The sequence below is a fragment of the Lygodium microphyllum genome, chromosome 8, assembly GCF_053477565.2.
Source record: "Lygodium microphyllum isolate KBCC chromosome 8, Lygodium_microphyllum_v1.1.10, whole genome shotgun sequence".
NCBI lineage: Eukaryota > Viridiplantae > Streptophyta > Polypodiopsida > Schizaeales > Lygodiaceae > Lygodium > Lygodium microphyllum.
In genome coordinates this window covers 23425014-23444750 of record NC_141142.1, presented here as the reverse complement: position 1 = coordinate 23444750, position 19737 = coordinate 23425014, and the positions used below count along the sequence as shown (strand labels likewise).

The following is a 19737-nucleotide window of genomic DNA, read 5'->3' as shown; positions in this document are numbered from 1 at the left end:
AGGCAGGGGTGGGTAGGTCAGTGGTGGGGTTGTGTTTCCAGGGTTCAGGGCTAGGGGGGTTAGCACCATGACAGGGGGTAGTAGGGTGAAGTGGGGTTTTTTCTTAGGGAGGGGAGGTGTGGGCGTTTTCCGGGGTTTGGGCAGAGGTGGGGAGCACAATGTCATAGGAGAGTTGAGTGGAGTGGGGTTTTTGTAAAGAGAAGAATATGAGTGTGCCATGTCATAGGGGAGTTGGGTAGAGCAGGGTTTTTTCTTGGGGAGGGGAGTGAGGGTTTCCCAGCCCCCGGGGGGGGGGGAGATGATGGGGGGGTTGGCCCTTGAAGTATAGAAACAGCTATCCAAGACACTGCTTTCAAAACCACTACTGGTGCCCTTGTGTCTTCAAGTGAGCTACAACATGTTCACATTCATTGACTAAAACCTGATGATATTCGACAACTCAATCTTGCTCCATATTACTACTGATCATATAGTCAGTAACATGTCCTTAGGCTGTTTGGTTTACCCAAGCGTCTGATCCAGGAACCTTGTTATGCCTATTTGGTTGGTTTGTTGCCAGCATGCACAACAGCCACATGAACTGCAGAGGCATCTCATATATATGTGTTAGTCAATTACCACATGCATCACTATTCAAGATTGTAGACTGGCAAGTTGACAGTAGCATGCAATATGCAAGCGTTAAGGACACCTTGTATTTAATGTTCACATAAACTGTTGGTTCCTGCTGCACCAGGCTACATTCTTCTTGCAAAAATTCCAAAGTCCTGACAATCAAGCATATTCATGCTGTTTTTTCACTGATTGCAATATCCAGTCATTGCATTTTGACTCAGCACTAATTTTAGTAAAGCCATCACACAAAAGACTCCCTACTTAGACTGGTCCATAATGCACATGACAAAGTAGTGATTCAACTGAAACTGGCGAGTCCAAATTAATGTCAATAAGAATTTAGTAAAGATTAGGAATATCAATATAGTCATCCCCTTTGGAGATCTCAATCATCACACTGAAGTAGAGTACAACTGCCAGAAAATTTGATGCAAACATGAAGAACCATTAACGCTCACAGAATAGTAGGTACTTTCTATCAACCACCAGAACCTGCAGATACACAAAACCCACTAGCAGTTTCGGGAGGTATCAGATGAATCCTTTCCTTGCGGTCATAAAGACTCTGTACCAAGGCTTCCAAAAACTCTCTTGAAAGCTTATGCTCCTTGTTAAGTTGCTCTCTTATGTCAGTATGTATCCTGAACCAGTTGCCAAGAATGCCGTGAACATGTGCACGAACCATCCGCATCGGAACAGGGTATTTCTCTATCAAATCAAGGTACTCTAATAATAGCCTGGGCTGATCTAGAGGCCTCTCTTGCATCCCCACTCGTTCCTCCATCATTTCATCACAAACAGGAGCTTCTGACACTTGATAGCCAGCAAACAGGGCAGGGTTTTTCAACAAAGATTCTGCAGACAGCACTCCATCTGCACCAGTCTCTTGCATGCACTCATAAACATCATCCAGGCATTGGATGTTTCCATTTGCTAAAACAGGGATTTTGAGAGCTTCCTTGACTGCTTTAATTGCAGACCAATCTGCCCTTACACTCTTGCTGTCCTTCTGATCCCGTGTTCTTCCATGCACGGCAAGGAGAGAACAGCCTGCTTCCTCAAGCATGTGAGCATACTTAAGAGTGTCTTCCAGGTTTGGAAATATTCGAATCTTGCATGAAACAGGCACTGTGAGGCCTGATGCAAGCTTCTCCACAAGGGACTGCACTAATGGAAGATCATCCATCAAGAAAGCTCCATAGTTGCCTCGTTTAGCAATGCGCTGTGGACATCTGCAGCAAGTGTCTATGAATAATATGTTGTGAGCAGAGAAATGTATAGAAGAAATCATTGTTGTGCCAGAATGCAATGCAAACACAGTTTTAAACTACTAATAACACTTCCTTGCAAGTGATGACCCAAACTGACATTACCCTAGATTGATGTCAACATAGTCACATTGTGATTCCACTAGTTGTGCAGCAGCTAGAAGCTTCTCAGGATTATTCGCACAAAATTGTGCAAACAATGGTCGATCTTCCTGAAATTAAGCAGCACAAAAGGTTAAACATGTCTGCATTCTGAATTTTGTTCCAAGTACTGGTGAGAAATCACAAGATGCACAATTTGGACAATAACATGAAAGAGGAATATGTATCAACAAAATTCGACAGAACCACGAGGTCATTCTCACTTCCTCACAAAAAACAATCCATGGAGCGAAACAACATGGAGAGCTTGTAGGAGATGGGTTCCACCTATGACCTGGCTATCTTTAATATGCCGGAGTGACTTTTACGTACTAGTATATACATGCCCTGTGCTCATTGGGAATTACATGAGTTTGCTTACATGGCATCCATGTCCTGCACATCAGCTCAAAGTGCAAGAATGATGTTGTAACAACTTCCAAGGGAGTGAAGGCAACAACTACGCTCATAAGCAGAGAGTCCATAAACCACCCTATTGAGCCACTAAAATTAAGGCATGCAATAAACAAAAATTATTGTGCATCAATGCTCATTTTATTCCCCTTATAACAGCCCCAAAAAGCAATTAGATGGTGGATAGCAAAACTAAAAGGCTTTATGTTGCCATACATCTCACCCAGCCGGCAGTGCTGTTGCCAGGCCATTTGGAGCTTCCAAGTGCTGTCGCCGTCATCAAGGAGAGACACCCAGCTGATTATTTCCATCGCCAGCCTGCATACATCTATGTTTTCATCCTACAGCTATCTCTGCTGCTCCAGCCAGACAACCTGCTGCCCTTGCCATTTCCATCAACATACCTGTGTTTTGGTGCAGCTGGTTCAGACAGCCTGCAGCCATCATCATCTTCCTCCTCCTTACTGATCGTGGAGCTGCCCACACAGCCGGCATACCTGCAGCTTTGTGCAGCTGGTACAGCAAGCCTGCAGTCATCATCATCTTTCTCCTCCTTACTAATTGTGGATCTGCCTATACAGCCAGAATACCTGAGTTTTGCTGCCCAGAGTCACTAGAGACATCCTACTGCCTAGAGGGCAGAGGTCCACTCCCTACATTGCTGCCATATCATCTACACCCAATGGACTGCTGCTACTGTGTTTCAGGAACCCTATCGAGTAAAAACTCCCAAGTTGTTCTCACCATCTCCAACACCACTCTCAGCTCTCCTCATCCCTCATCATCTGCCAGAATGTGCAACAAAAGAGCACAAACATGGAGAGAAGGGAAGAAAGACCGCAATGAAAGAAGAGAATGGAAGAAGAAAAACTACCTGAACTCTAAAAGAATGCTGAATACAATGTGGACTAATCAGTCCTGTGCATGCAATGGCCAAGCCCAAGGCACCAAATTGGGCTGATGACAGAGGGAAGCATAGGATGATGGAGGTGAGCCACCAGATGTCAGAGTGTGCTGAATCTGCAAAAAAATGAATGACCAGCCACTGGAGGCACTGCTGTAAATAGCAAAAAATGATGAAAATTGGCAGACTGCTGCCTAGACTGCCATAAATGCTGGCCAACCTGCTAATCAGTCATAAAATAATGAAGAAATGCTGATTGTCAAAATAAGAAGCTGTCACCCTGATCTGCCAGTGTAAATGCAGCCTCCAGCCCAATGAAAAAAAAAAGCACTGAGCTGGGAAATAACCTCAGCCAATGTGAACACACATACTCATTGAAAATGTCATGCACTATAATTCACACTCTAGAATGGGTAAAAAACAGTCAAAGTTCCAATGTCTCCATCAAACTCTGACGGAGCTTACAACTAGGAGATGACACACTGAAATTGATGAGGCTAGCAATCTTAGATCCTAGAGAGTGTCTGAAAAAATCAAAGATCTCGTATGATGAAGCATGGAAGCCTTAGACAAAGACTTCGTGAAAAGATCCATTGCATCATCCTCTGCGGGACAATAGGCCACTCCTAAATTGGAATCAATTATCCACATCCGAACAAAATGATATCAAACCTCTACGTGCCTCATGCGAGCATGAAACACAGCCAAAGCTAGGGCAAGTTGAGCTCAAAATACATTAGCTTTATTAAAACAGCCCCAAAACTCAAATTAATTGCTGAATTAAACCCTTTTATAAAAAGAAATGCAATCCGAGAGAAATTTTGTATCCGTCATACAAACCTTAATTTGGGAGGCCCCAAACTTCCTATAAATAGCTCTCCATTCACCCTAATCTCGTTTTTGCAATTTGCAACTGCTGAAGCTTTGCTGTCCACACCCCATTTACGAAGGATATCACAGTCGGAGCTGTCCTGGACTTCTCTCCATCTACTAGTGCCTGTTTCTCAACCTTCCATCGCAGATTCCAACTAATTCTGACCATCTCCTTCTTGTTGATCATCAGGGCAATTGTTGCACACCTTCTGCAACTTGTGCTTACTTTTGCAAACTCTATGTTCAGTCCAAAATAGTTGTCCCCTACAATTGGCAACTATCAGAGTGCTACATTTTTGCTAACATCTTGTCAGGAGGACATGTATTTTTTTAAACCTCACTTAACATGTGGATTAATTTTTAATCACATGGTTAAGTAACTGTTACACATGTGAGATGTAACTGGGGTTAGAGTAAATTTACGAGCCGAGGACCCGAGGAAATCACGGGATGTCAAAGGCAAAAGTTGCTATAAGTTAGGCCGCACAGGTACTTGCGGTATCTAGTGCCAGTTCTTGGCCTAGGTCATTCATTTGGCCATAAGTGTCAGTTTGGTGATACTAGAGAAGTGGCATTTAATGATACCTAACGCCAATCTGATAGTCAAAAATAGCGCACAGACACTCGGGAATGAATGTTGCCAAGCCAATTTAATTATTGGCCAGTCATATTATTTTTCAAGGCACCGAAATAATCATTAGATTAATTTTCAGTATTTAAAGACTGAAAATTAATATTTAATTATGGATAATGCTGAAAAAACCATTTGGAAGGCTGGCCCTTGTCAAAAATGCCCATGCAATACTAAAAACGTCTTTAGAGGCTGGAGAGGCATTTTAGTGAATTCAACCTGCAAGAGGGAGGAAGGAGATGCTGCTGGTCTGATTTGCAGCCATTGGAAGACCTTCTGAGGTAGCCAGGGGTAAGAGAAGACCAATCAACAGCAAGTGACAGTATCTACAAGCTGTTGAGACAGAGCAGCAATAGTAAATGACTGATTTTCTTCAATTCTTCACGAAGAAAGTCTTAACTTTCTCTCTCCTCAGTATTCTCCCTCATCTCCCGGCCTTTCTATTGCCTTACTCCGAAGATTAGAGCATTGAGATTACCAGAGGCTGAGATATTTCAAATCACCAAAGGCTGAGAAATTTCAGATTTCTCCTCTATAAACCCTAATCTACAATAGAAATTAGAGTTTAGCAACAGTCTCGAGAAGCATGCCAAAAATTGGAAGCTCCAAGACTTGGATTCAATAGGGCTGAAGCTGTTTTTAGTCAAATTCAAGTGGAGGGACCAGAAAATCAATGAATTTGGGGCATTTTCCATCTCCATTAAAGCGGGTGAAGGCCAATTAACTGCTCGAATCAAGGGGCAAATCAAATTGAAGACTTGCTAGTCATTTTGGACAGCAAGGGGAGTTGGAATACCAAAAGGGATGCCAGTTTTGGGGCCAACAAGGTGTCCATTGTTCAAGATTGTAAGTTAATTTGCATTTCTCAATTTTGTAATAAATGTTACTTCTGTAACTAAGTTGTAATTAGGGAATCACCACCCATCCACGAAAGGAAGACTGGTTTCAACATCTACTACTGCCCAACCTTGCATGACTCTTAGGCTACTGGGTTTGGACTATTCTACCGCCTAATCATCCTAGAGCTTCCCTAGGAAGTAGTCGACCAATTGCCATGTCATCAAGTTGGCCTATGTTTGCTAGTTTCACACAGTCTTCTGTCTCTCTATCTCATTGATCTAGCATCCACTACTATGTTTGCTTGCCTTGCTGCATTTCGCAATCCATCACAGTACAATACACTCTCTAGCTCTCACTCTCTGCCCCAGTCCTCAAGACAGGAGTTCAAGGGTCACTATTCATTCATTACATGGTGTGTTTGTTACATGAGCATTGTACTCTATTCAAATTGATTCATTTCACTATTCTCGGTGTTCATTGTCTCTAAGTTAACCCAACTCTAACTATGTTTTATTATCAGTTTGTGCTTTGTCGTATAATTGTATTTGAGTTTCTATGTTAGGGTATTTCTTTACATGGTACTAGAGCTAGGTACTCTCTAAAAAAACCTAGACCTTGGTTTGAAACCTCTTCTCAGAAGCCAAGAACTATAGTAGGACAAATGACAATGAACACTTATACACCTACTCACTCTCCAAAGGATCCTATGCCAAGAACTAAGCAAGAGAGGCATCCGCTGCCAACTCTTCAAGGTTCCAACATGGCCACAAATCCTTCTAACTATGTTAGAGGTATGAATTACTATTCCATCACCGATGAGGAGTTACAATTGATCTTGGCTCACAAAGCCAAGAAGACAAAAGAGCTACATCAACAAGCCTTTCAACAAAAGCTGCATGAAGAAGATATACTTAATTCTTTCTCATCAGATGTAGTGCACAAGTTTGATGATCTTGTAGAGCTATCATGACCTCCATTACGGATGGGGCCCCCTCTTGGAGAGAGAGATCCAAAGTACGTTCCTTATTTTTTGCCTCTCTCCTACTTCGATGCAAGGTACACAAGTCTCTACTTTTGTTCCTTCGTCTATTTCTTTTTCTTCATTGCTTTTACAGCATGTTGGTACAAAACAAGTTGAAGCAAGAGTGTCATATGTTGATAATAGCAAATCTTCCATTGAAGATCCACTCGTGTATGTTAATACAAGAAGGGGAATTATAAGAAAAAGTCTATTATCTCTTCTTTTCTTCCTTTCCTTCATTTCATTATGGTTCTCAAAGCCGAAATGAGTTTGGTGTATCATCTTCCTTGCATTGTGCATCTTCACCCTCATTTCAATTTCCATCACCTAATTAAAATCAACTAAATGCATCATCATTTCCACAACAATTTCAAAAACCCATCCATCCCACACACTTCTTCCATACCATCACCATTACCTTTCCCACCATTCACTTTTGCATATTAGACACCACAAGGGTTTGCACACATGACATAGAGGGGTTCCTCAAACAGACAGCCTTTAGGACCTCTATACATTCAGTTCGAGGTGGTGCTCATACACCTTCGAAGAAGGCTCAACCTCCATCCTATGCACCTTTGGGTTACACCTAGCATGGGGTCCCAACCCCTACTTACTCAAGTGACAATCAATCGGTACTGTAGTTTGCCTCTGCAACTTTACCTAGTTGACCTACTAGCCAATTTATTGTGTCCCAGCCGACATTTGGACACAGCTTATGTATTCCAATGCCTTCACCTCCATTGGCACCTTATGGAAATATTTATATTCCAATGCCTCTACTAGTGGCACCATCTAGACACTTAAGCCTATTTCCATTTACCCACCTCCTATTCCTTCTTATCCCCCTTCCTCCTACCAGCCTTATCCTTCTTATCCATCTTATCCAACACCTCATGATTCATCTTTCTCATTAGCTAAGCACACCTGTTCTGACAACACTTGTTTCAACAGGTCTAGTTACACCACTTGGTCAAATTTACACTTGTTTCAACGGGTCTAATTACACCACTTGGTCAAATTTGATGAGACATGAACTTGACTCTTAGAACTCATAGGACCTTGTACTCCTCCAATGAATCATCCTCTTCCTCAAACTTTGACTCCAATCCTCCAACCAAGGCAAAGTCCAAGGCACGGACGGGATCCACTTCTTCAGATCAATAGAAGGGTTTGGTGGCCCCTTCCTCTGTTGCTTTCTAGTCCAAGTGATGCGGTCATTCCTCAAGTCTCTCCAATGCCAAAGGGGAAGTGTGAGAGGGTGGTGAGATGGAGTCTGTGAACCTCATATATATATAGGTATATAGGTGCACAAGTTCCAAAGAGGGACATCCCTAACGCATCGACCGAAGTCTCGCGGGTTCAACCCTTGGAGCTAGGATTAACATCCAAGTTCATGATGGGCTATTATTTGACAGAAAGCAAGCTTGTCTCATAGTCTTGTGCTCATATGAGAGAACACTTTGGCGCTTTGCCAAAAGGTAGGGAATCCATGGTCACATATGTTCAGAGGCATTTTTAATAGGATAGTCTTGTATGCTACTCTGAGACATTACTGACAGACACAGAGACATGCTATGGTTCTTCTCTATTTTCAAGAGATGGTACAATCGACATCGACATCAGGTTCTCTCCAAGGCAACTTGGTGGTGGCTTAATCATCCACTACTTGGGTATCCATGGTTCTACTATGGTAGTTCTATGTTGTATGGACTACGATGAGTTATTCTCATTGTATCATTGTATCAAATCACCCATGATCTGAGAGAGGGTGTTAGCAACATTGTCAACTCGTGTGAGCCTATGCATGCCATTTAGGGCCGGGCACATTGCCTTTATTTCAGACACTTTTATTGTGCTTTATTTGCCGCATTTTAGCCATTTTATGCCAGTCGGCCAGCATTAATGTTGGCCGACCAGTTGCTACTTATGGCCTACTTTATGCCTATTTATAGTGGGACGACTCCTTAGTCATCATCATTCAACAGGTGGACTTCCTATTGGAGAGGAGCCGATGCCAGTGCCCATGTAGCAAATGACTTACTGTTGTACACAACTGTCTCAAGTTTGGTATATGGATTCCGTTTCCCAAGCATATCTCTGAGTTCTCTTCTTTTGCAGTGTTTTTCTGTTTTCTTTCTCTTCTATCTTATGTTCAGCAATTTATTTCAACACTTGTCTATGCTTCCATTGATGCATCACTTTTGACAAGGAGAACAGAAGGAAGGGTAGGATGAGTAGGCAAAACTCGGATGAGAGTTTCCATAAGGTGTCGATGGAGGAGATACTGAAACCGATAATCCCAACCAACTATCGGCTAGGGTACAAGAACATGACCAAAAGATCCTCTTGTGAGGATATACTAGGGTGATTTGCACTGAGGAAACACAGCATGTACGACCAAGACTAAATCACAAAGACTCGAACACAAACGAATAAAACTCAAAACCCTAAACGCAAAACACAAAAGCTCAAAGCTCAAACACAGAGAGAATTAAACTCTAAAGTGAATGAATGTTGTAAATAAATGCAAGAGTGTATAGAATGTCCAAGGGCAAAGCAATGTAGTGTCAGAGAGTGATGCCCACCGAAGACCGGACCCCAAGTACTATGACCACCAATCGGGGTGTCAAAGTATAAAAAACACCAAACGCTGATCACCAGAGTGTCTAAGAACTCAGGCGACTGCAGAGAATGATGCTTGATGATAAGGGCGGCAGCAAAAGCTGCAAACACAGTAGTAGAAGGGCCGCCTAGAGGAGGAAGAAGGTCGTCACCTGCCGCCAAGTAGGGTGAAGGCCAAACACAAGCAACAAGAGGTCATTAGAAGGTGTGGGAAATCATTGTCAAATGTCGCTTGATGGAGGAGTATCCAAACACAAGTTGGAGCGGGTAGACTGTGTGTTGACAATGGCAGAAGAGTTCAAACGTAGCCAGGAGAAGGGTGCTAGACAATGGGTGACATCCAAAGAAGAAGGTGCCAAGCACTACAAGGGCTGATGGAGAAGTGGCAGCAGTCGCAAAGGGTAAACCGCCACATGCGTGAAGGCTAATGGCTGAAATCTGCACTAAAAGAATGAGACTGAATGGTTATAGATGTTGAAGGATGCCCCAAAAAGTTAGGGTTTTGGGGGACCACTGAAACTCTCTCGAACCGCATATCAAATTCGTGTTTTTCATTAATTAAGCCTATTTTGGGGCTGCTTTTGAAAACCCAAAAGTTTATGGGATGAAGATCAAGCCTCCCCATAGGTGCCCCTACACCACCTAGATATGAAAAGAAAGAGGTCCTAAAGGCTACACTATGTTCAAAAAACCCCCCAGTGTGATGTGTGATATGAGATATCACATTGGGTGTGTGAGAAGGAAAAGCGAATGGTGATACAACAGAAGAAATGGATGGAAAGGGTAAATTTGAAATTGGCGTGTGGATGAAGCAGATGTGAATGCATTGAATAGATTTTTTAATGTATTAAATAGATTTTCTGGTTTTAATTGCTGAAATTGAAATGCGGAAGAAGATGGAAATGAAGAAAAGATGATGTAGGAACTTCAAAATGACCTTGAAAAATAAACCTAAAGAAAAAGAGGAAGAAGGCAAACTTTACAGAAGGTTTGCTGATTTTTCTTATATGTATTACCTCTTCTTGTGCTCACATAAAGATAATCGTCCTCTTCAAAATTTAAGATTGCTAGGAATAGATTGAAGAATTCCTTCCTCCTCTTGATGTTCACCAAAATCTTGCAAAGAAGTAGGAAGAACTGCAGTTGATACGAAAGTAAAAGTGGATATATCTAACACAAGAGCATATGAAAGAGAAGAGAAATTAGATTTCTACTCCATGCTAGTTTCTCCAATAGGATGGCAAGTTCCAAGTAGAGCTTTTGTTTTTCCTACAAAATCAACAAGTATGTGTACTAAACCCAAAAGGGGAGTAATCAACATTACCTTTCAGTTGTTATTGGGCTCTGTGCATTAGGATCAAATCAAACTCATTCCATTAAATCTCATGTGGTCAGTAGACTCCACGGTACTCTAATGTCTTTCCAGTGTCAAAACTCCACAAAGCAAGCTATGAGGCCTACTCATACTCAATTCTTAGCCTAGGCTGCCCTTAAGACAAAAGTGGTGATCGTGTGTTTGAAGTCAACTTCCCTCTACAAACCTATTTTTAATGAGTACTTTGACAGACCTAAAAACGCAACCAACAGCCTCCAAATATGTTCGACAACAGCAAACGCAGATCTAGAGAGTCTAGATCCTTGCCAAACAAAGCTAAACAACTCCAACAAAAGGTAGCTAGCCAAAAACGTGCCTAATGACAAAGGCGACAACATGTGGAATGGAAACGCAGCCTACAATGATGGCGTGCACAATGAATACTAGTTCAATTGTCATTCATGCACAAGTCCACTTGGGAGTCAAAATGGCCTAGCTAATTTAATTGTGGATGGGTATTTTCTAGGCATGGGCAAAGGGCTAATTAATTTTCACAAATAGTAATTCTAAAAATTAATTAAATGGTTGAAAAATACATTGAAAAGATTGCCACTAGGCAAAATTTACCCATGCAAGTGAGGGAAAGGCTAGTAAAGGCTGGTGGAGCCTCATTCTAGCATTGTGGAGGTTGAAAGAGACAGAGTGAACACTACTACTATAATTTTCCAGCCATCGATAATCAACCCAATCATTGGAGACTGGGGGCTGCCCCCAGCTAATCACGAGACCATTGGAGGTAGGTGACACCCCTATAGGCTATCTATAGGCAAGTAACACCAATTCTAGGGCCCACAACACAGAATTTCTCTCTCCTCATCTTTCTCTCTCCTCTACAAGAAATACTTATTAGATTTCAGCCATCTTCAAGCCTTGGTTAACAACTGCTGTGTTTTTGCTCTTGTACACTCTAATTCACAGTAAAATCTAGGGTTTTAACAGCCATGGAAGCCAATCATCCCAATTGAATTTAGGGCTAGACTTGACCAGCCAAGGGTCAATTAGAGGCCACTCCCCTAATAGATCAAGGGAAATTTTAATAAGGTTTGTAGGTCATTTTTGACTACAAGAGACATTGGATAGTGAAAAGATCGTTGTGAAATCGCAATCTACTTTATCCAAAGTTTAACAGAGACTAAAGAAATACCAGAAGGGCTGCCAATTTTGGGGCCAACCTAATTGGTAATATTTACATGTGAATTTTATACTTGTTGTAATTAATGTTAAATCACCACCCTTTCCCCGAAGGAAGGTTGGTTTTGTTAGCAAATTAGTCAGCTCATGAGCGAGTTTGTGTGTGTGTATTTGTGGGTTGGGCACAATGGATTATTTTAGGTCTTTTTCTACTGCCCATTTTATATGGTTTTTGACATTTTTGGCTAGTTGACTTTATTTCTAGGCCATCATGATACTGGCCAAGCTTATTTATTTTGGGCATTATTTTATACCTATTTATTCAGAATCCCTTCTCCTTAGTGATTTGTTCACTTGCGGTCTTCCAAAGCAAGTCCTATTGGAGAGGGGGAAACAATGCCAATGCTCACATGGCTAGTGACTTACTATTGTATGCAATTGTCTTGTGTTTAATTAATATATTCCATTTCCCAAGCATATCTTTGAGTTCTCTTTTTGTAGTGTTCCTCTGTTCTTGTGTTTTCACTCCTCTCATCCTATTACAACAGTCTTCTACGTTTCCATCACTACACCCACATTTGACATGGTATCAAATGTCAGTGTTACACCCTAGTGTGGGGCTAACTCCTCCCAAAGAAGAGTCTCTCATACTCTCAAGGTAAGAATGTTGGTGTGGAAAACATCAAACTTAGGAGATGGCAGTTGGGTAAGAAGAACCATTGCCATATCCTTCGAAGATATTGTTCATCCATGAGATAACAACTCATCCCACATATCCTTCATTTTGTTGATGTGACCGTTCATAGAAGGAGAGTCATCAATCGAGAGCACTCAAAGCTTCTTCTTCAAGGTGATATGGTGGGCAAAAGTCTTCCGATGGTAGAGAGAAAAAAGCTTTGTCCACACTTCCGCCGCTGTCCTTAATCTATGCATATGAACAAGGACAGAATCCTATAGTCACATAAAGAGAGAGCATCCGGCTCAAGTGTTCAACCTATCCCAAAGGTTGCTCAATCCATAGTCAAATCAACTACGTGATCCTCCATGAAAAAGGAATAGAGCCAAAGAAGATAGTCAAATCAACTACGTGGTCCTCCGGGAAAAAGGAATAGAGCCATCCGATCTTCTTTGGGTAGAGAAGGGAGAATGGGCACCTGAACACAAGGTGCCTAGGCATCCTAGGGCCAATAGGACAGGCCCTATGGGAGACATGGAGAGAAGGGGGAGGGGAAGGCTACTCCGATCTTCAAGACCTGTCAAGCAATGATTCCCGTTCAAAACAAGGCACTAACCTCTGATCTTCACAATGTTCACGACACCTATCAAAGAGAGTATGAATGGACTCCTCACCTAAGGAGTCAAATCATTGAACAAGTGATATTCAATGTCTCTAGACCTGCTAAATCTGTTGTGTTTTACTATAGAAGATCCAAACCAGAGAGAATAATTGGCTACACTTACAAAAGATCGGTTGTAGATGTCCCGCCTATGTCGAAAGCACCTAAGGAAAGCTAAAAATCTGTGTTTTCTGCAGCAAACAACAGGCTGAAATTTTGTATTTTCAGCAACAAGGTGATCTCCTCTGTGTGAACCTCTAGGTGCTCACTTAGGCGATGAAGGCCTTGCCAAACTATGGAAGGGGTCATTTTCTTTTGGAAGGGGAAGAGGTTGGATGCCTCTCCTACTGCTTCTTTCTAGTGCGGGTGATGCAGTCATCCCTCACGACTCTCCACTACCGAATAGGATGTGTAAGAGGGTGGTGAGGTGGGGTAGATGCACCTCATCTTTACAGGTATACAAGGGCAAAGAATCCAAAGAGAGACTTCCCTTTCACATCCAGTGAAGCCTCGCAAGTTTTGAAAATCTTAGAGCTAGGATTGACTTCCAAGTTCATGATGGGTTGTTTCTTTACAATGTGCGGGCTTGGCTCCTAGTCCAAGCTCACATGAGGGGACACTTTGGCGGTTTGGCCAAAGGCGTGGAATCCATGATCATGTATGCTCAAAGGCATTGTTAGCAAGTTGGCCATGTATACTACTACAAGGCATTGGGGACAAATATAGAGAGCTGCTATGATTCCTCTACTTTCAAGCTCTAGTATGATCAACATCAACATCAGGTTCTCTGCAAGGCACCTCAGTGGTGGCTTAATCACCCACTGCTTAGGGGTCCATGGTCCTATTCTGATGGTCCTTGTTGTATGGAGTATGATGAGTCATTATCATTTGTATCATTGTATTGTATCACATCACCTATGATCTAAGAGAGGATGTTAGTAGATTAGTCAGCTCATGACTTTCTAGTGCACATTTTTTATGGTTTCTAGCATTTTTGGCCGATCAACTTTAATTCTAGGCTATCATGCTCATCGACCTAATTTATTTCGGGTATTATTTTATGCTTGTTTATTCAAGCTCCCTCTTCCTCAATGATGCATTCACTTGAAGTCTTCCACAGCAGGTCCTATTGGAGAAAAGGGAGCTGTGTTGGTATAGGAATTCCATTTTCCGAGCACATCTCCTAGTTCTCTTTTTGCAATGTTCCTCTGCTCTCGTGTTTTCTCTCCTCCCTTGTGTTGTGCTGTCTATTACAGCACTCTCCTATGCTTCCATCACCCACTTCTAACACGTTTCACCCATTCATTGAAAGACTTCGCAGCTGGAGGCGATAAAAACTCAAAGCTGCTCCAAAAGGCTCAAAATGCAGCCTTTTTTGCCTTTTGATAGTTGTTTCTGCACAAACAAATAGCAAACAAGTCTTCGTTCCATACAAGTTTCCACTCGCTCTAGTTCTGTATTTATGCATGGCCCTCACGCTCACACCTATATGCTGAAAATGCAGCCCTTGTGTGTTGCCTCTTAAAAGGCACATGAGCTCTCCAAAGTAAAGCCTCCATGGTTGAAAAAAGAAAATCTTTGTAAGCTCTTGTAGAGAAGAAGCAAAAAATTTGGGACCATTCTAATGGCTCCTCGCAAATTGTCGAGAGTTGGCTCTCATACAAGCTACAAGACACTAGGTCCTAATTTGCACAACTCAAGAGAAGGTAAGAAAATCCAAAAAGGCAAAAGAGATCCTCAAAACTTTATAACAACATATAAGACAAGTAAGACTCTAAGAGCCCAAGAATGAACCAGCACACTTCACTTTGAATCCATGAAGCCCCCCCCACTATCCTATCTAGCATAGGCTTCAATGCCCAACTTCCTCACCCTCAATCAGTCCAAGTCACCCTATCTAATAAATGCTCCACTTTGCCAACGAGACATCTCTCCACTTTGCAATAGGCACAAACAGAAGCAGAAGGAGATTGTGTTGCTGATCTAACAATCCACCACAATCGCAATGCCATGATCTCTTGTTCCCTTGAATAGCCCCTAAAACACTTTAGCTAACAGCCTTTAGTTTCTGCTACATTACTTTAAACAAGCCTGACTTGTACTCTAATGTCTTGCCACTTCAGTAATAAGTTATAACCCAATGATTGGCTGTCAACCAACTGCCAACATGGCAATTGCCTTGCACATGAAAATTGTTCCTCATGAGATCAACCTGCTGCCTTGCACATGATCTCTGCTGCTTGTGCCATCCTGCTGTTCACCATCACACAGGTGCACTACAGCTGCCAAATGCCCCATCTGCACCAGATCTTACCTTATTAGTGACACCAATCTCTACTATTGACCTGATTTTCTGCAGTCTTCACATATGACTGCTGGCAACATCATTGGCTGCTCATCTGGCATCATCCCTGCTGCATTTTTGCAGCTGATGACCCGTTCTCTGCAGCCTGTCATCATCCACAACCCCTGGGACTGCTACATTCTGCTGTTCATCTTCTTCTACAATTGGGGGACTGATCAAGTTCGGCTGCTTTGTAGTCAGATTCCTGCATCCTCTCAGCCTCAAAGTCTTCATTTTCATCCTTCCGCATCAAGCAACAGTGGTCTGCTGCATTTGGGATCCGCCTCAAGTACAACACACTCTTAGAGCTGTTCTTAGCATCTTTGACATTCTCTATGTTCACCTCTCCCCAGTCCTTGAGACATACCAGTCCAAAGCTTCATTGTGTCATTCTCATTCCTATACACCCTCTACTTCATTAAGCCTTCCAAGTTTGTGTTTATTGTACGTCGAATGATTCTGTGTACTCTGTTTGCCCTAGCATTTCCTTATAATTTGTTTACAAAGGCCCTCTCTTGTGAGATTTTTGAAGCTTTTTGGGAAGCTTTAAACACATTGCCCTTGCCAAATTGATCCACCATATTCCTGTACCTGTTGACCTCATCACTCTGCAATACTGTTTATACTGTTTTTTGTTTTTTGTTGTTTGTGGTGGTGGCTTTTTTTTCGGGGGGGGGGGGGGGGGGGGGGCAGGTTGATGGCATGCCGCATAGAGCTCTAGTGAGATGCAGAGCATTCCCACTAAATTGATCTACAAGAATGCTCTCTAAATGCTCTGGATAAGGCAATGACAAAAAGATTAGGCTAACTTCAATGGATGGAAGAAATAGCCAATTCAAATAAGGAAACGAGTGTTCAAGTGGAACTACCTTGCCAAGCTCCAGCAGAACTTTCAAATTATACTGATTCTGCGAATGCATGCGTTGGCTAACACAGTCAATAATCCTTGCACACCACTACACAGCTGTTGTGATCCTTTCAACTGTGTGTCAAGAGAAAGAATTTCCTTCTGGCATTCATGTTGCCCCCTAAACTCATCAACAAAGAAGGACTAAAAAGTACACCAATGTTGAGTCCCACCAATATGCAGACTCAGACTGGCATTCACCCAACTCACTCAAGAAAACACACAACACAAAGCTAGTTCGTACCAATTTCCTTCAAACTAACCTCTGTTTGCAAGAAAGACATGTCCATTTCCAATTCACGATCAAACATTCAATGTTTAACATGTCCAAACACGTACAGTTAAGCAAGAAAGTCAAAGACAGTACAAGGTATTACTAGTCTTAGCAGAGGTTTCAACGTAGTACCGAGCAAGTCGTAAATTCGATGCTGCGGTACTTAGGGTCATCTGCAAAGAGCCTGGAGTGAAGCATTGGAGTGTAAGCTGCCGTGGCACCGTACTTCCTGCAGAGCATCCGGAAGGGAAGCTCAGATTGATCGACCATGGGAGCTACTAAGAACTTTGGCTGCCCAAGCTTTTTCCAGTAGTCCCAAGCGATCGTTGCTCTGTCCAAGGAAAGGGATGGCTCAAGCTTGAGCTTCTTGACAGGGACACTGTCGGGCTTCCTTGGTTGCAGGGCTTCGGTTTCTTGGACGGCTTGATCTCCGGCGGTGGCAGGAAGCCCTACATTCGCCTCCGCATGCTGCTCTGTTTCTGCTCCATCGATGTAGGCTAAGCCTGCGGCCATATGCCTGGTGCTACTGGTGGTCGTGAACGGCCCCCTGACGCTCAGAAGACGACGGCACGCGTTCATTCAGGCATATCCACTGCTGCTTGTACTATGCACGCAGTGTCATTGTCTGACACGATGACAAATAATTCACTTGGGGAATCTCAGGGCTAGAAATTGGAGGTTGCACCTTGCAAACTGTATCACCCTTTAAAGGTCGGTTTAGAGTACGAATTAAACTGTGTCATCTAGTCGTTCCCCCTTTTATTTGCCCCAAGTGAGTTATATCAATTTTTTAAAAATAGTAGAACTAAAATAAATCATTTGACACAAATACAAAAATTTGAGATATTTTGATGTTTTAAACAAGTACACCTAATTATAAACAAGGGTGCACGTGCTGCACTACAGCATTGCCCTATGCTTTCTTTTGGGGGGGGGGGGGGGGGGGGGGGGGGGGGGGAATCGGGATTGTGATGGGTTCCCCAAAGCACACACAAGGGAAGGAACTAAAACAAATTTGGTAGCCTTACTCCACGAGTTTTTCAAAATCCCTGAGTAAATCAAACTCACTAATTTTAAACCCAATTTAGAAAATCCTCGCCAAAAATACTTCCTGAAAACACATCGCAACAAGTACACATTTCACCATTAAGTTATGAGGCTAATATTGTATCATGTATCTACCTCCTCATGCTACTCCTTATTTTGCCTTGGTATGCAAGAGGATATTCATTATTAAATTAGATGTTGTTTTCTCTCTCAAAATTGATCCATTCTAGCATTGTACATAATAAGGGAAGGTAATGAGGACTAACTCTCTTCAGATAGGCAAGAAGCAAACTCTTGCACAAGTTTTTTTTTTTGGCAGCCCCTTTATTCTTGTTTCACATAGTTCAATTATTCCACCCTTAGTTGTATCCACCTCTACTTCCACTTCTGTCACCACCATCGCTAGCTACACCACCACCTTCATTCTCTCTCTCTCTCTCTCTCTCTCTCTCTCTCTCTCTCTCTCTCTCTCTCTCTCTCTCTCTCTCTCTCTCTCTCTCTCTCTCTCTCTCTCTCTCTCTCTTATAATACCAAATCATTCGTGGAAGCAATCTGGATTCATAGAATCCGTATTACATTGTATTATGACAAGTGTTGTAACAATGGTTCTCTCTATACTCGTAGATAGCACCGTCTTATGCGACAAGTGTGATAATGAGCATTGTTGAAACCATGTTAAACATCCAATTATATTATTGTTTCACAAACTGCAAGAGACAATGTTATCTAAGATTATTAAATTTGTTATTATAACTAACCAAATGAGCTATGCATGTATTTTCTTAACAGAACAAAATGCATTTGTACTAACAACTAGCAAGTTTTTGTTTTCTTTGTCACACTATGGGTGACACTAGAAAAGTTTTGCTTCCAAATATGAGGTGCAACTTTTCTTCAATAAGCATGGGTTAGTGTATAAACATGTTTACATTTGCATCCATTCTAAATGCTCGAAGGTACAGGTGCACATTGTAACACTCCTTCAAGACACTAGTTAGTTGTCTCTAGTTTGAAAAGCTCATATTTCAAGACCCTCACCATTGTGTGGCCCTTCACAATTGCATCTAGAGCCAATGTTGAATTTATCATTTTCCTTGCACCTTGTGAGACAACGTTTTGATATTTGTCTTAGCCCTCATTAATATCCACGTGTTTGCTACCTTTTTTGTAAGACAAGCCCACCATACTCTAGCATGTTGATTTCTTCTATTGTTAATTTTGTGCCACGGGCCATTAGGCATACTTATCAGACTCTAAGTGGCACATGTTGAATGGAAGAACATATGTATCATGTGTGGTCCATTGCAAAATCACATGAACTGACACCACATTCCATGTTGATTATTAGCTTCCTCTCGTGAGTTGAACCACTCCATGATGCCCCATTACAAAGGTGCAGGTACCCCATGTGTCACATTTCTAATTGGTTTTTTACAATTTCCTCACCAAGCCCCTAACCAACCTTGACATTGGACACATCTGTAAGCTGGAATCCTTCTTTAAGGCCTAGATGGTGTCGTACAAGTCTGTCTCCACTACCACTTCATTTGCTAAAATCGAAGACACTGCCCTTCCTTGGCTTGATGGTGAAGGACCCTCGAAAATTAGTTTTCTTGTACCCTTTCTTTTGGGTTGATGTTTAGTTACATGTTCAGGCCTTTGAAAGGCATTTACTTCCTTTGACCCCACTTTCCCATCAATATCTCGTCTCCTCACTACAATTATGCTGTTATATTTAAAATTAGGTTGTTGATGCATTTCAATTCTAGTTATCCCCTCCTCCACCATCCTTGTTGCCATTGTTAATGGGGGCTACTCCCATGTTGTACTTGCATTATAAGCTTCTTAGCATTGGATCTTGTACCATGAAACTTTCCTCCAATGAATGCATGCCGTTATGTGCTTTATAGTAGAGAGCATTGGTCAAATCAGTGTAAGTAAAAGCTAATAGTCCCTTTTAATCCCTCACCAGATAGCCAACTTGCATGCA

General features: G+C 42.1%; 1 protein-coding gene across 1 annotated transcript; it reads right to left on the bottom strand.

The window, feature by feature from the left end:
* Positions 1 to 745: 745 nt before the first annotated feature.
* LOC148032060 (uncharacterized) lies at positions 746 to 17415 on the bottom strand. Its single transcript, XM_087682680.1, has 3 exons — positions 16833 to 17415; positions 1989 to 2095; positions 746 to 1847 (listed from the first exon to the last, which is right to left on the bottom strand). Exons 1-3 carry the CDS (start codon positions 17277 to 17279, stop codon positions 1094 to 1096), a joined length of 1308 nt encoding a protein of 435 aa, XP_087538806.1. The 5' UTR covers positions 17280 to 17415; the 3' UTR covers positions 746 to 1093.
* Between the last annotated feature and the right edge of the window lie 2322 nt (positions 17416 to 19737).

Coding starts and splice junctions, on each gene's coding strand:
- LOC148032060 (XM_087682680.1), bottom strand. CDS start 17,279: ATGAACGCGTGCCGTCGTCTTCTGAGCGTCAGGGGGCCGTTCACGACC. Junction 2,096..16,832: donor TCGAATTTACGACTTGCTCG/GTACTACGTTGA, acceptor GCTTAATTTCAG/GAAGATCGACCATTGTTTGC. Junction 1,848..1,988: donor TATGTTGACATCAATCTAGG/GTAATGTCAGTT, acceptor CACTTGCTGCAG/ATGTCCACAGCGCATTGCTA.